Genomic DNA, 17,464 nt, shown 5'->3' on the forward strand with positions numbered 1-17,464 from the left:
CTGAGGGTTGCGATCCGTTGCCAGACACGGAAAAAAGACAAAAGACAAAAAAAAAAAAAAGTCCCAAAATTTGGCTTTGTCTGATTGTTTCCAAATGATTAGATTTACGTTAAACATTTCTAGCAATACCATAAAGACAATGCTGTGTCCTTCTCAGTTTATTTCATCAAGAGGCCAAATGTCAGTTTGTCCCATTTTTCAGTGATATTGATGTTTCATCATTTGGTTAGGGTGGTATTTCCAGATTTTTCTACTGTATTAAGTACTGATTTCCTTTTTTAATTAATAAATTATCTGCAGAGTGTGGCTTTGTGCGAATATCCTGTCCCAATAACCATTCACCCAATGCATTTGGCATCAATTGATGACTCATGCCTGAACCATGTATTACAATGCTGGTTGGAAAACAGTGATTTTCTACCTCTATTATTTGTGCCATCTCCATTTGTACTAACTCATATTCTTCTGTAACAAAGCTTTCCCATTTTTCAAAACTCAATATAGAGAATTTTTTTTTAACAAAATCAATGTATGGAAATATATTGCCATTATTCCTTTTAATGATTCCAATTTTCCCATATTGGCAGGCCTTGTAAGCTGGGTCCTGAGTACTTCTGATGTATCTCGGTTTGGGGGGCACTTCCTTAGTATCTAGCATAAGATGTTCTGGACTCACCTTCCACTTTTCCTGTCGCACATCTGAAATCAGCCATTTCTTCAAGGAGCAAACCCTGCTTCCTTTTGGTGGGAAAGGAAACTTAGAAACCAAGATGTGTGTCCCACGTATGCTCACTGCTAGGGGGTGTCACCGCCTCTAGGCCCTCACAGTATGCACTGCTAATACACTTATTTTCTTTAAGTCATGAGCTCAATACCAATATCTCCAATTCTAATCCAACACTACTGTCTCTTCCTCTTTCCCTCAATCTATATTTGCATTTCCCTTCTCCTAGAGAATCTGGTTCCNAAGATGTGTGTCCCACGTATGCTCACTGCTAGGGGGTGTCACCGCCTCTAGGCCCTCACAGCATGCACTGCTAATACACTTATTTTCTTTAAGTCATGAGCTCAATACCAATATCTCCAATTCTAATCCAACACTACCGTCTCTTCCTCTTTCCCTCAATCTATATTTGCATTTCCCTTCTCCTAGAGAATCTGGTTCCCAAACATTAATATATCTACTCATTTGCTCTGTCTTATACTATATACAAAATAGTTTCAGAAATACCACACCAACACCACCAAAAAACCTACGTAAAAGTTCAAGATTTACTTTTTCTGCAGCTGATTTCATCTTTTGACTATATCCCATGGAGGATGTTCAGAGTACTGTGTTCAAAAGTTACTTAATTAATTATTTTCTGTCAGAGTCATCTGTTTCAGTTTACATTCAGTTACAGTTTTTTTGAGTTTTCTTTTACAATTGTTTTACACAATATTTTTTTGACCACACAGAAAACTGTCTCTATCTGAAGTTTCAGGATTCTCAGTATTTGCTGCTTCCTGCTCTTTGTTCTATCACAGTACCTGTCTCCACACTGCCTTCTCCTTCACAAACAGCTTAGAAGATGTCAGCTTCTGTCACAAACAGCTTAGAAAATGCTACATAAAACTAAGTCTGAACCTAATATAATCAGAAATTGTAAACAAGAGGTGTTATAAAGGAATATAGCCTTGGAGGGGAAAAAATGAGATGATCATTGGAAACATTTTCATCAGTAAAAAAAATACTAATACATTTGCTTATTATTGCCATCAGCAGAACCTATCCTCCATGAATTGATGTAAGACAGGCTTGGATTAAGTACAAATCCCTCCAATTTATTTTGTCCTTATTCTAGTGATACTGACACACACAAAGGAAAGAGAAAGTGTTCTAAACTAATGATTACAGGGTCTTTATTTATTTATTTTTTTAAAAAAGGTGACTGGTAATGGGATCTTAACCCGACTTGTTGTCAGCACTACGCTCTCCCAAGTGAGCTAACCGGCCATCCCTATATGGGATCTGAATCCGTGGCCTTGGTGTTATCAGCACCACACTCTCCCGAGTGAGCCACAGGCCGGCCCTGATTACAGGGTCTTTAGATGAATGATGGTATAAGTCAACCTATAAAAGGAACATACAACTTGTTATGTGGTCTTATAACTGAAGCAAAAAGTTCCAAATCACCATTTTAACAGTGATTAACTCATATGCCATGTATCACTTAGAATAGGTAACTGACAAAAACTATCAATATATTAATATGACCATTGAATAAATAAGCCAAATATAAAATTTTATGAAAAATCATTAATGTACTACCTAAGTTTTCTGAAAAATATTTCATACTTAAGTTAATATAACTAGATTATATTAAAATGGCACAAAATCAATTCTACTGTCTTTATAACCACCAAACATCCATAGTAATAGGATGCTCACTTTGTTTTTACAGGTTCAGAGACGTCCATGAGACTGTGTCAAACATTTGTAACAACGTAACACCATTTTATTTAAAAATAATCCTTAAGATAGAGATTGAATTTGGACTCCAGTTGAGAAATATTTAAACTACTTAAAGTTCTAAGTAATAGAAACACTTTTTCAAGACTCACAATCACTACAAATTTCTAACCAAGTGTTCCTTCTGCAATGTTTTGTTTATGTTGTTGGCAGAATAAACCTAGATTTTTTTTTTTAATGTGGTTATTCAACTAGTTCACACCAGGGAAATTCAATATGCAAATTTTTTAAACACACTGACAACAGTAATTAAGTTAGTTAAATACACATAAAGGTGGAAGTGCTGAAAAAGGAAAATATTTTCAATTCCTTTTAGTATTAATTTTACAATCTACATAAAATTATAAAGTGAAAGTACCTCTCCTTAATACAGACTATAATGAGTAAACAAGAGCAGTGCAACTTTATAGTTGGTATTTAATGTAAATAAAACCTTTTTGACATACCTGTGGTTTCTGTTTCTTTTTCTTCTGTTTTTTAGAAAGCCTAAGAGCAATATAAATCAAAATGTTAAATACTTGACTTTGTGAAAACTTACTAAGTAAAAAGAAAAGATACTGAAACAGTGATACAGAGAAAAATAAAATACTAAAAAAATTTAATATCATAAAGCATTAAAAGGAAAAGGAAATATTCACACTGTCATTTCAGAGAATAGTAACAGTGGTTCAATGGATAGCAAATAACGTATCAGTTGCATAGGTGTAAAAAACTGCTTTTAATATAGTCAAAATATATTCTGTAAAAATTATACTTGACATCATGTCTTTACCCAGTTCAGTACTATAAAGTTCCATTAACTAGAAGAGATGCAGAAAATATTACCACAACAGAATAACTTCCTTGGGATAAAACAGCATTTAAATGCAATCTCTGAATGTGATAAGTATGTCTAATGACATTTAATATTGAGAAATACTTTTGTTTTGGTGCATCTTCCATTTCTTCCTCAGAAATGGCATTTAATGGATTTTCATCAGTTTGAGGTCCTGAAAAGTTTTCTTCCTCCTCCTCCAACTGTTGTTTCAATAAGGCAACCATTTCTCGATGCTTCTTTGACTTTTCATGATTCTTCATGCTGAAAGAACAATCTGATGTAAGTAACTGCACTCGGATTAATTCATATGTGCCCCAATACCTTGCTGAATGCTTGCAACCAAGTTGAAATTTACTCTTTTCCTCATTAACTAAGCAAAATGTTGGTGATTTTACAAAGAGAAACAGAACACTGTCAGGATCTTTCAGGCATTAAGCACACTGGAAGCTCTTTCTTGCTGTGTCCCAGTATGCCCCACTTTCTCTGTCCTTTTTTTTTTTTTGGCAGTACCCTTGACCTTGGTGTTATCATCACCACATTCTCCCAAGTGAGCTAACCGGCCAGCCCGTCCGTCCTTTTATCTACAAACATTTTCTTCCCTTTTTTAAAAAACTTTTTTTGGCCAAATTCTCTATTCATTATTTTGATTTTCTTAAAAGTAAAGCCTTCTGTATAATTTCCTTTTAATCACTAAGTGTTTGCTAAGTGCTTCTATGTTCCAGACCACGCTATGGGCTTTAAGGGATCACTGGGAAATTACAGACACAACCTCTAACTTTAAAAGAGGGCTGGTCAAGTAGCTCAGGTGCTTAGAGCATGGAGCCGATAACAAGGTCCAGGGTTCCATCCCTGTACCCACCAGCTGCCCCCCCCAAATAAATAAAATAAAATAAAATAAAATAAATAAATAAAAGACCCACTGGACTGGAGAAATGGTGATGTGAAGGCTTGAAGTACAAGAGTAATTTAGCTCCATTTGCTTTTTTCAACTGTTTTTCACTTCTCGGGAAAGGTTTCCCTTCTCACTCCCACCACCATAAATTTGACTTTAGACAGCAATGTCTGTTTAAGTATGTCTATGGGCAACTAAAAAACATTTCACAAAACAGTTGACAACATAAGCTGTGAGAGTCAGGTAAACTAAAAAGTAGGAAACTTGTGTCACTATCTACCTTATCTCATCCATTCAGATTTCTGGTATCTAGTTTTGGTTGCTACTGTTCCTTTCCACTAAAATTCTCCTTCTGACCCAGATCCCTTAGAGAAATTGGAGCATCTTGTGTCAGAAAGTAAATGCTCAAAAAAAAATGATGGGGACATGTCAAAAGGACATTAGGACTATTTTGAAGGGATTCTCATTAACCAAATCTGGAAACATTTGAGCATGAAAGAGGCAGTAACGAATTATAAAAGATTAAAAGGAATCATACTGATAACAGACAAAGAGATAAATGGGGAAAAGGGAGGGCTCTTGTGCACAGCAGAAGGCCAAAGGCTGACTGATGAATGAGGAGGAGCTCTGGCCCTGGGAAAGCATCACTTGGCAATTATCACAATAAAGACTGGTACAAGCTAAAATCATCAATGACCGCTAAACCTAGGAGGGAAATTTTAATGAGGAATAAGATACTTGCATAGTTTTAAAGTGTCTCCTCCTCACACATTAGACATGTCAAAAACGACAATTTGTTGCAAAGGAAAAAACACTAATTCTGCAGTAGAAAAACTGGACGACACCTTGATTGGGTGATCAAAATGATCACCACTAGTAGGGCAGAAGGACCTTCCCTGCCCCCAGATATGAACTGCTGAGAGTGCCACAACACAGTCTGTGTGGTATCCACCTGGGGATGACTAACCTGAATCTAATCATGAAGAAATGGGCACACCTAAAATGACAAACAGTCTATGAAAAAATATTGTAAAGGACAAGCATACTTCCAAATGTAAATGGCACAACAAACAAGGGAACTGTTCCAGATTAAACAAGACCAAATAAACAAGTAAATGCAATATATGATCCTATATGGGATTCTGTACTGAAGTGGGGAAAATGCTATACAGGACATTAATGAAGGATCAACTGACAAAACTGAAATAGGGGCAATAAATCAGATAAAATTACCATATCAATGTTATAAATTTTCTAAAGTTGAGAGCTGTACTGTTTGTCTTTATTCTTAAGACATATATAGTGAAGTATTCAGAGGTAAAGGAGCATTATATCTGTTACTTTCAAATTATTCAGGAAAAAAACAGAGAGAGAGAGAGAGAGAGTGAAAGTGTGAGTGTGTGTGTGTGTGTGTGCGTGCATGCGCGTGCAGGGAGAGAAAGCGAGCGAGCACATGCCAATAGGCAAAACCTTAGCAACAGGTAAATCAGGTGCACTATTATTCTATTCTTGCAAATTTTCTTTAGCTGTGACATTATTTCCAAATAAAATAATAACTTTTAAAATCTCCTTCATTGTTGCTTTTTGTTTTCTTGCTTGTTTCTAACTTTTCTGCTTCTTGTCACTTCTCTTACCACTCTGTTATTTCTCCCTTGGGTTACAGGGTAAGACTATTTATGACTCCTATATCTTCGTTCGTACCCTTTGGTCTCTGTTCTCCCTGACTGCGTGTGTTTTGCTTCTTTTCTCTTGCTGATTCTACTCTCATTTTCTCCAATGTTCTTTACCCCCTCCTTCATATATCCTTTTTAATATTTCTCTCTTTGTCATTGTTCCCATAAGATAAAGTGCTTCCACTTCAGCAAATATACTCCAGGCAGACAAGTTTAAAGTTCCTAGGTGGGCAGCAACAGCCTGCATGGGACAACGACGTCTGGAAATGAGTCTGATGCCAACAACAGAGAGATGATTAGACGCGGTCTAGCCTCCTCACTTGTGTGAGTCCTTCTTCACCAAAACTTGCAACATGTCTTTCAGGAAACAGTGAACATGTTTAAAAAGCAACTATTCCACAGGAATACTGAGATGTATGAGAATCTGTACAACAGGCTTAAGTACTGCTACAAATACTTCTCCCTCCCCTGCTGGACAGGAATCCCCCAAAATGACACCTGGGGGCTAGTGATCAACAGCTACAAGCATATTCTTTTTAGGACCTTCAAAGTGTTGAATTTCACCACAGATAAAAAGATGAGTTCAAAAACATTAAACTTACGCCTTTTCTGTCTTGAAAGATTTGTCACATGCTGGGCAGTAAAGGTCATCGTAAGGCTCAGTCTCCTCAGCCTCATCACTGTCTTTACCTAGGAGAGGCAAACGTACAGTAAGAATCCAGTTTGGTTAGAAATATAAACTGTTAAAAAATTATATCTCTTAAATAACAATCCAAAGTGGCATACAAATTAGAAACTAAGATTTTTGTTATGTCTTTACAAAAAACAAACAAACAAATAACGCTATCAGGATTTGAGTTGGCTTTTAAAAGAAGCACTGAATTATAAGAAAAGGCTTCCAAATAAATCACGTTATCTTTCAAGTCTTTTTATTAGTCTACTTAGAAAATGATTTTTTAAATTCTCAAAGTCCTGGGTATGAGCTAAGTTTAGAAAACCAAATGCCACTTTAATAGTTCTACCATGAAACAGTTTTTCAACAAAGAGTTTTTCTAGTTTACCCCTGAGCAAGATTTGGTTCAAACACATTTACACCATGATCTACTCTTAAATGCTTAAATAAATTTAGCTTACAACACCCTATCATTATTAGATAAGTCATAAAACAGCATAATACAAGTAAAATTTAGCATCTTTCTCAACTTTTTAAAAATAAGTTTGAAAATTTATTACAATAGAATAATTACTATCAACATAATCCACAAAATCCAAGCAACTAAAAAGCTCAATTGAAATTATTTGCACAATCCCATATTCTACCTTTATAAAAAATAAGTAAATTGACTGCCATTTGGGATTTATTTTTAGGACAATAAAAATCCCAATGAATCTCTTCCATATTCTACATTTTGGCTCTTCATAATAAGTGATGGTAATATGATTTTGAAGGAAATTCTCATTGAAATTATAATCAAAATACATCCTAATGTTAATGTTTAATATATGGTGTTATTTTCCAATTAGTGTATACTTTCAAGATACTGTATGCATTAAATCAAATAGTTAATGAACACTGGATTTGAAGTCAAAACTTGGATCTAAAAATGGTCATGTTCTCAAGCATATACCATAGTCTTAGTTTCTTCATCAATAAAATGGAGATAATCTCATAAGCAAAACCAACACTTCGGTATCATATGAGGATCAAGCAAGATCTTATATGTGAAAGCACTTTATAAATTGTAAAACTATATATAATTAGGCCATCTCACATTTATGGAGTGCTTTATAATTTCAAAGCACTTTTACAAGCACTACTTCTGATTCATTAATAAAATATTTCATTTCTTAATCACTTTGAATAAATAAAAGTCTGTAATTTTATCATTTAGGCTATTAGTCTGAAAAATACATTTGTAGATGAGGAAAAACTGATAAACTATATTTAGATCATTCCATTATATTCCTCATGGAATAGCTAGAGGCAGTGGGGAAAATCAGGTATCCAGCTATTCTCAACAATGCCTCATCCTCGCCTTTTAGTAGTCACATGTGTGCTCTAATGACAGAGGCAGAGAAAAGAAACATTTTGTCATACCAACAGCAGCCACTCAGGAGAGGAAGAATTTATATATACCTCATAGACACCTGCACAATATCCTGTTTTCTGGAAACAGCTGCTATTAAAACATGACTTACTGCTTAATGCATTTCTTTTATAGCCAGTCAGTCCACCTGTCAATATGACCACTTGTCATCACATTTATACAGCCAGAAGCACCAATTGTTTAGAACATGGTCAGAAAAGAGTTTGTTAATCAAATTACCTAAATTAGACTAATTTAATAGACTACCTTTTTTTGGCCCATACATTATTGTTTTTAATTTTAATTATATGTCACATTTAAAAATCGGGAGATGTCATAAAAATCCAGATTTCCAGCTTCACTTAAAAAACAAGCAAAAAAACGAAAACTCTGGCATGGTCCTGCCATCAACTGGCTGGAACTCAGGTGCTTTCCAGGTTTTCATTCGCTCTCCCATTCCCTGTTATCTTATATCTGGGACCCTTTACTGCTGGCACCTGTAAGCATCTGAGTGCATAACCCTGTGACAATAACAGTTCTTTTCTAGGATTTCTTAATGAATGGAGAAAGTTACCATCCTGTCCGTCTTTGAGTTCATGCTCCTCCACTTCATTTTCATCGGATCCATCTCCAAACTCCTTTTCGTAGCGTGCCTCCATCTCCTGGAGCTCCTTTTCCAAATTGGCCATGGTCATCCAGCTCTGTTCTCGGTACTGCTCTGCCAGCCTGGACACGCACAGCACACTCTCACTGACACTGACAGACACATCTCTGCATGGCTTTTACTGATTCTCAGACTTAAAATCCATCCCCTAGAGAGCTTCTTCCTCATAAGCTGTCAATACTTACAAACTTAAAATATGTGCTTAGTTAAAATTGGGCAAAGTCACTTAAACCTGTCACCTGTAATGTGGTTTGATTTTAACTGCTCTACTAGATGATGGGTTTTAAAACATATAACTCTTAGCAGCTTATTAAAAGTCTTCAGATGATTTTAAGTCCTAAGTGTCAAGTGCTAATTTTCCAAAGATGTGGAGTAAAATGTGTAGAATTTTTAATAAGTGAATAATTTTTTAAAAGGATGCTATAATGCTTTGGACACAATGCTTTCCTAGTAACTCCTAACAACAAGTTTAAAGGAACCGAAAGGAACTGAATATCTTAGAGTATGGGGATGAAGAGACAGTACTACATGGGGGTTAAAAGCAGGGGCTCTGGAGCCACACTGCTTGGGTCTCATTCTGGCCCTGCGGTTTACTAGCTATGGGAACTTGCACCTGCCTACCTCACTTCCTCATAAGAAAGGGGAGAATAAAAACAGAAGTTACTTCAGAGAATTACTGTGAGGGAAGTGCTCAGAACAAGGCCTTGCACGGAGTAAAAATTCAATGAACATTAGTTATTAAATTTTACAAGAATATGTAAAGGGTCTCAAGTATAAAAGCCCCTGAAGGAAAACATCCAATTCCTAATAAAAATTTTTACACAGTAGATGAAAAAATACTATCTAATGCCAGAATTAAAAAAAAAAAAAAGATGAAGCCAGGCTGATGAGATGCTTAACCCAGCATGTAAACTCCCGTCAGGTGTCTCCTGACGCTTCCTCTGAGCCCACCTACACTGAGAAAAGGGTCCGGTCCCACATCACGTACTTTGCCTGCTTTAGCTTCTGCTGCCGCCTCATCTCTTCAGCTTTCCTTGCCTTCTCTGCATTCTGTTCTTCCAGAAGTTTCCGATGCGCCTGCACTCTTCTGTCTCGTTTACGAATGAAAGCTACCAGCTGACGGACAAGCTCATTCTTCTCTTTCCTCGCTTTGTCCCGAATCTTCCTGTTTTCCTTCTCCATGGCTCGTTTTTCCCAGCGGTTTGAAGCTTGCCGTGTATCATATTCTTCCTTCCAAGCAAAATTCTTTTGAGTGCAAAAACTCTGCCAATAAGCGTAGAAAGGGTGGACTACCTAGTGACAACGAAAGTAAGTAAAATTCTGGGTTGTTTATTTATTTATTTATTTTTGAAAGACAGCATATGCTAGTGATGCAAAACTTCTTCTGACTTTCTTTTTTCATATATATAACATTCCTATCACCCAATGAAGAAGACAGCCCTTTGAAGGCTTTCCAGAATAAGACAGTCATCAAAATGAATTTAATAAAAAAAGAAAAACAGCCTTACTGACCACTGAATGCGACCATGGTCAATAAATAGGGAAAAGTAAAGAGGGGAGGCTGCAAAAGAGCTGAATGCCCCTTCAGGAAGGGAGAGAGAGGAAAGAGAGGTCACAGAATAGAGGGAAAACCAGAACCAACTTTTTAAAAAATAAGTAAACGGGGAAAAGACACAGTGATAAATGCTAACTATAAAATGCAATGCATTTTTTCTTTTACCGTATCATAGTCACTATGCGAGTCTCCAAAAGTTGGGAAATCTTCAACATCCTCCTCTAATACAGATTCTAGTTCTTCCTTTGCAATCATTTCAAAAACATTACGATACACTGTATAAAAGCCCTGAAAAAAAATAACAGAAATACAAATCATTAATACTTTTGTAGTTTAATCACAAAATAAGATTTAAAAATGTAAAATGAGAAAACTTTAACATAGAAGAATTACAGGACCAAATTCTATCACTGCACGTACATTTAGGTTTCAATTGATGGTTTTTATGTGTCGACGGTTTACATATGAAGGCAACAGATTTTCAGTTTTCAAAATGAACATTGCTTCACTTTCTATTATAAAACAATTTTTAAGAATTCTCTTTGTATTTGAATCTTAAGTGCTTGATAAGAAATTAAGAGAGTTCATTTATCTTACCTTTTCATCATCTCCATACCCAGAGTAACAGGTAACAGTGAAATAATGAAGCAAATCTAAGCTGTCATCTTGATATTCACCATCGAGCCCACCTTTCAGTAGGGCCTCTCTATGATTATCATACCTAAAAAAAAGCATCATCAGAGAAGGCAGAATAAATAAGGATTCAAAAGGACTCCTTACTCTGAATCAGCCAAAATATTATTGTACATTTCAATGTGTACAACCTACAACCAAAACATTTTAAAGAAATATCAACATGAAAACACTTAATAATCTTTCATGGAACTGCTGATTAAAACTATGCCTGCAACTTCTAATACATTATACAATACCAACCCATATATACACGGGAATTAAAAAAGCAAAGGAATTTCCATGACTCTCCTGGAAAGGTAGCTGCATTACTAAATGGACAATGCTGGACATAATCTGGTCCATAGACTAATTATACATTTGTGATCTGGGAGTTTACTTACATGCACCAGAATAAGACTCTTTCTATGTTTATGTGAACAATTAAGGAGCTTCACACACACAATTACTCCTCATAATAACTCTGTAAAGGTTACTATTATCCCTGTTTGATGTAACAGGAAATTGAAGCTCAGTGATGTTGAATAACCTGTTGTCTATAATCATAAACCAGTAAGCAGCAAGGCCAGAATCCCAAACCAGATATCCTGCACTGGAAAGACCAGGCTCCGAGCCACTACATGGTACTGCCTTCAGGTAACAGGAGAGTTACCAGGCAGGAGCTTTAAATAAAAAGGCGAGGGAATCCTTGAGACAAGAAAACAACCTACGATCAAGAGAAAAGGCTGGACGAAAAGAAGTCAGGGAAGAATTTCAAAGTTCTGAGAGGAAGGCAAAAGAATTTCTAAGGCCAGATCTGCAAATTCCTCAGGGAGAAAAAAGTTTAGCATTCTCTCTCTGATTTTCTATGGAAGACAACTGTATAGGAATTTTCTTTACAGTCTTTCTCTCTTGACAGCCAGCTGTGCTGTACACTGTTGAACACACAGACAACTTGCACGGTAGCACTGAGCACTTGCCTACTCCTTGTAACAGCACGATCTTGCACTGTTATGTCAGGGCTTAAAACACGTTCCTTTGTAGCAAAAAGTTAACTGAGAATCTGAAAACTTACAACTTCAAACACAGAAATTTTTGTTTTGGAAATGGCATTGAATTATCAGATTATCATTAGTAAAAGTAGCTATCATAGATGTAGAAGCTTAACTCAGTTTCTTCATTTAAAGTAGTTATTTGGAAAACATTACAATTCTTGTATTAAAACACTGTATTTGTTTTTAAAGACAAGTCAGTAGTCTTCCTGTCTGATATCAGTAAATTTATCATACACCAAAGGGACCACATATAATGAGGAAGTCAGTTGAAGTATCAAAATTAAAACTATGTAACATCACCAAACTTTCAGTTTCATAAAATCAGAAAATTGTCAATGACCCTATATTGACAATTCCTCCCCCCCAAAATTAACTGGGATGGGAAGGACAGCGTGATGCTCACCATGCTCTTTCCTGTGGGTCACTCAACACATCATATGCTGCTTGGATTAATTTAAATTGTTCAGCTGCTTCTGCAGCATTATCCAGATTTTTATCTGTTAAAATAAAGTCACAGAAATTTAGTCATAAAAAAAGTAGAGGACAGAATCTAAATGAGACCTCTTTCATCATAAGTACCATAAATAGATGAGGAGAGTACAAAATAAAGAAAAGCAACCAGAGAAAAATAGACACCTCAGATGACAGATGATCATTAGAATTTGTTATAAGCATTTACTTAAGTGGAACTTTCAGGCTTTTCCCTAAGCCTGGTGTATCACTGAACATTAAATTTGGATATCCACAAATGGAAAATCCTGAGTCCTATATATTTTATTTTTAGGAGGAGTAAAATAAATATATCAAATCAGTTATTTATTTAGTGCTAGATTATGTTTAGTGCTCACATTGCCTTTAAGTTTTTCTTGCTTATCAGTGCATATTAAAATAATTCTCATAAAGTTTCAAAAATATATACTAATTATTGTTTCCTTATCTGTGCTTCCTTAACCATGGAATTCAAAAAGCATCTTTGCCTTAGAGTGATAGACAGCTTCCAAAATGGTACCCAATGATCCCCACCCCCTTGCATTTGTGCCTTTGTGAGGTCCCCTCCCATATCAGCAAGGGTGGTCTGTGTGACCAAGAGCAAACACAGAAGTAACGGTACACCACTTCTGAGATGCACAGCTTCCATCTTGGGCTCTCGCTCTCTCTCGGATCACTCTGGGATTAGCCAGCTGCCATAGCATGAGGACTCACACAGCCTATGGAGAAGCTCACCTGGTGAAGAATGGAAGCCCCAGCTCACAGGCAGTAGAGAACTGAGGCCTGCCAGCACCACATGAGTGAGCCTGGAAGTGGTTCTCCCAGACAGTGATGATACACTATGCTAGAAACCTTGAGCCAAAACCACCCAGCTAAGCCATTCCCAGATTCTGATCCTCAGAAACTGTGGCGTCATCAACCCAACCAGTCTACACTTCTTTTCTTGCCTCCTAGGAAAATGGGAGAAACTATTATGTTTCAAAAATTTTTGTTAGATAGATAAAAAACTATAGTCCAAATTAAATGACCTAGAAGTAGAAAAAGCTAGCAACTGAAACTTCCTACATAAAACAAAAAAAGGCGACTCTTTGGGAGTTGGGGGGGGGTAGTCTTTCTTCCTTTTAAGCAGTAGTGTACCTTGTGGTCCTTCTTCTTCCCAATCCCTTCTTTCCTCCCCCAAAGGAGTAGATTGGAGAAAGCTAAAGCTTTTAAACACACAAACCCATTAAAGCACCATCTGAAAATAAGATCTAATCTCTCACTAGAGCTGCTTTCTTAAATAACTTTTCGACCTGTCATATGGCTTTTTATTTCATCTAAATGCACCTGAACTATTTGACTATAAGGTTGAACTGAGATCTACAGGTATAAGTGTAATAAGTTAAAAAGCAATAATTAAAAAAAAGGGGAAAGTCCACATTTATCATTAGCCAAAGCAAAAGCCTCAGGTACTGCAAATCCAGTCGTGAAAGCTGAAAACGCATCCCCCACTACTCTTTGTGCTTGTCTCTTGACATGCTCCCGCACTATCCTCCTGCCTCCTGAACCTTTCTATAGTACTTCCTGAAATGTCATGGATCAACCTGTCAAGCCCTGGGCTCAACTGAAGCCAGGCTCCCTACAGGCCTCTTGGCTCCTCTTGTCACTCCATACTGCAGTTCTGGAAGTGGAGCTGCCATCTCCCTGGTCACTGATCCTTTACTCACCCACACATTCCTTCGAGATTCAGATCATGTGGCAATACCACCTTCTTCTCCTCCTCCTCTTTGTCTCCTCCTCTCCCTGCCACTCCCCCTGACTCACTGGAAATGTTGGCACTTGGCTCACAGTTTCCATCCCCAAGTCCTATCTGTCATCGAGGGTGACTTCAATGTTCTTTGTCCTCCTGGCCTCCCTACTTCCACTCTTGCTCTTTGCTATCCATTTTCCCCACTATAGCTAGAGAGATCCTTGACAAACGGAAATCTACCATTCCCTGCTTCCAGCTCCTCAATGTTTCCCCATGTGCTTAGGCTAGCATCCTAACCCAGCGTACCACAACTTCCTGACCTGGCCCCTGCTTACCTGGTGATGCTCACCTTCTTTGCCATATTTTCTCCTGCCTCCCTCTACTGTACTTCTTACATTCCCACTTTAGGTCTTAACCTAGATGTCACTTCAGGGACGCATTTCCTGGTCGACTCTCCCCATCTCTCCCACCCACACATAAACATAGACCAGGTTGGGACATGAGTTCATAAGCACCTAGCATCTGCTCTCATACAGCCCTTGTCTCAGCAGACTGAAACTGCATGTTTTCCTATGTGTCTCTCTCTGCAGACTGCACAAGCCAACAGGACAGGGACTATTCCTACCTTGTTCTCATAGCAAAGTGCTCAAGGAATAGCCATTGGATGAATCATTAAAAGCCTGCCCTTAACGAGGAGTGATCTCCCTAGGCAGGACTGTTGACCCTATTGGAAATTATTCTCAGTTCCTCAATAAAAGAAATAAAAATAATTTATTTCCTTTTTTCTTTTTTGTTAATACCATAAAAAGACAGCCTTTCTAATTTAAGGGATACATTCTTTGAAGCAAAGCTTAACCCCAGAAATATCTAACACAATGCCTTGCAAATAGAATGAAATTAGACATTAACAAATTAATAAGCCAGCAAAGCAAACCAAAATCATGTGTCTCTGGGGAGAGTAGAAATACACAGGCATTTTCAAACCAGAAGATATTTAGGATACCATAAATTATGATGATATTCAGAGAAGAAGAAATTTGCATTCGGTTATTGCCAAGATTTGATTTCAAAGTAGTTAACTGATATTTTAATAGAATTTGTATACTTCTTCCTTTCTTCCTCGTGCTGATATCCAATTAACCACCAAATCTGGTAGTTTTTCCTCTGCAATGTCTCTTCCACCTGGGCTCTCGGCCTCCCACTGACCCCGAGCCTGGCTTGGATCCTTCCTTGTTCACTGTGGACTCGTCCCAAATTCTGTCTCCAGCAGTCTCCAAGCCACTAAGTTGCTATCTCAGCTCTCTCCCAAGACAGCTTAATAAAGCTGGCCATGGGCCGGCCCGTAGCTCACTTAGGAGAGTGTGGTGCTGATAACACCAAGGCCACGGGTTCGGATCCCATATAGGGATGGCCGGTTGCTCACTGGGTGAGTGTGGTGCTGACAACACCAAGTCAAGGGTTAAGATCCCCTTATCGGTCATCTTTAAAAAAAAAAATTAATAAATAAATAAATTAAAAAAAAAATAAAGCTGGCCACGATTCTCCATTATTGGCAATACAAATTTCACAGTCCTCAGCCTAACACACAAGGCTCTCTACAATCTGATTTCAAACTACTTTTCGAAAAGATTTTAATACTGTTATCAAAACTGCATAAGCACAGAATGAAATCTTCTGCTTTGCCCTTTCCCATCCAGAAAGTCAAGGAATTCCCAGCTTCCTTCTAATTCCTAACTCAATTTCTAGTGGTAATTACCCCTATTACTTTAAGAATGCGCTTGTACACTATTTTTACACTATTTCTGGATTTACTCATTTTAGCTGTATCCACTGACTTCCTGCTATGATGAACGTTTAGCTCATCTGTCTCTGCACTTCCAATATATTTAAATCACATTTTTGAGTTCCTCTGTTGGTAATTATTACTACTTGAAGTAACGACCCATACCTCTATTTCTTGTTCCACCAAGTACAGACATTCCCTTCTGACTCTGAGTCCCTGCCCTTTCCTTCAACTCTTCTCCTAACCCATATTTTTTACACTTCCAGTAAACACTGCCTTCAGTCAAACTGTCCCCTGGGACACCTTCTGTCCACCACAGTGCTTGTCCCCACACTATTAAGTTCACTTCTCCAAATTCCATTCCTCTAGGATTCAGTCCGAGCTCCTCTGTGAAGGGAAGCCTCACCATCTCCCAGTACTCAGTGATAACTCCCTTCCTGAGTTCCTGGGGCGTTTATTAGTTGTTCTATTAATCCAACTACCAACTGCGTATGTTGTGCTATTTTGTTTGCACTTGAATTCGTATGTGGAAGACGTTTTTCCAACAAAACTCTGAGGTCACTGTCTTAGCATTTCGGCAGCTACACAGCGGTACAGTGTAGTGACTTGCATCTCATGGAGTGACGTGCTAACTGATTAATGCCAATATGAAAGCCTCTTACTACAAAACCTCAAAAGCTGAGATTGAACTACTGTCTTAGTTTCTCCGTTTGGAAGATCAGATTACTACATAAAAGTCACACAGGCCTTTATTACAACCAAAAGAAACATCCAAAAGAAGCACACTGCTAAGTAAACATACATCCCTCACTAGGAAAGTCATATAATTAAAACTCAATCTGCAGAATCAGTCCAAAGTGAAGTACAGGGTCTGCTTAACCAGCCTACTAAAAGCAAAAAAAAAAAAAAGGCATCCCCATTTAAAAGACATTTTACTAGCTCCCTTGTCTTAATCTCAATAAGAAAGGAGTCACAAATTGGGTTTAAGTAGCTGGGATTCCACGATGAAGTTAAGGGCAGCCGAGGAAAAATACGGGGGAGCTGAGCGGCAGGGGGCTCGGGCAAGTGAGTTCCGAGTCCCCGAGTCCTCCCTCGGTGGTGTCTGCGACCGGGTAGGAGGAGCAGGTGAAGCCCCGTAAAGTGGCAATGCGGGAACCGGGGGGCGGGGAGCGTCTGGAAAGAGGTGGGGTGCTAAGCTTGAGCGCAGCCTGGGGCGCAGGGCGGCATCCCCCCAGTGGAAGGAGGGCAGGGCGGCGCGGGGGCCACGGGCCAGGCTACGGGAGCCACAGGGCGGGCAGGCCACGGCTGGGCCGGCTTCCAGGAGTGGTCCGAGGAGAGGGGGCGAGAAAGGCGGCGGAGAGCCGGCGCGGTGGTGACCTACCCGGGTGCCACTTCAGGGCTAGCCTCCTATAGGCCTTCTTGAGCTCCTCCTCGCTGGCATCGCGCCGCACCCCCAGCGCCTCGTAGTGACACTTCATCGCCGGGCCGGGCGGAGGGCTGGGACTGGGGCCGGGGCTCGGGCCCGGGCTGAAGGCG

At 38.4% G+C, this 17,464-nt stretch overlaps 1 protein-coding gene across 1 annotated transcript in view; it reads right to left on the minus strand.

The window, feature by feature from the left end:
* Positions 1–17,458, minus strand: part of DNAJC21 (DnaJ (Hsp40) homolog, subfamily C, member 21) — a 23,023-nt gene extending 5,565 nt beyond the window's left edge. The window contains exons 1-9 of the mRNA XM_008592866.1: positions 17,310–17,458; positions 12,331–12,424; positions 10,798–10,921; positions 10,366–10,488; positions 9,634–9,938; positions 8,556–8,707; positions 6,497–6,584; positions 3,432–3,590; positions 2,959–2,998 (exon numbers count right to left, since the gene is read on the minus strand). Coding sequence (XP_008591088.1) covers positions 2,959–2,998; positions 3,432–3,590; positions 6,497–6,584; positions 8,556–8,707; positions 9,634–9,938; positions 10,366–10,488; positions 10,798–10,921; positions 12,331–12,424; positions 17,310–17,406 — 1,182 coding nt within the window. The 5' untranslated portion in view covers positions 17,407–17,458. The remainder of the gene's footprint in view (positions 1–2,958; positions 2,999–3,431; positions 3,591–6,496; positions 6,585–8,555; positions 8,708–9,633; positions 9,939–10,365; positions 10,489–10,797; positions 10,922–12,330; positions 12,425–17,309) is intronic.
* Positions 17,459–17,464: the final 6 nt, after the last annotated feature.

This window comes from Galeopterus variegatus, unplaced genomic scaffold, assembly GCF_000696425.1.
Source record: "Galeopterus variegatus unplaced genomic scaffold, G_variegatus-3.0.2 Scaffold8416, whole genome shotgun sequence".
Classification (NCBI taxonomy): domain Eukaryota; kingdom Metazoa; phylum Chordata; class Mammalia; order Dermoptera; family Cynocephalidae; genus Galeopterus; species Galeopterus variegatus.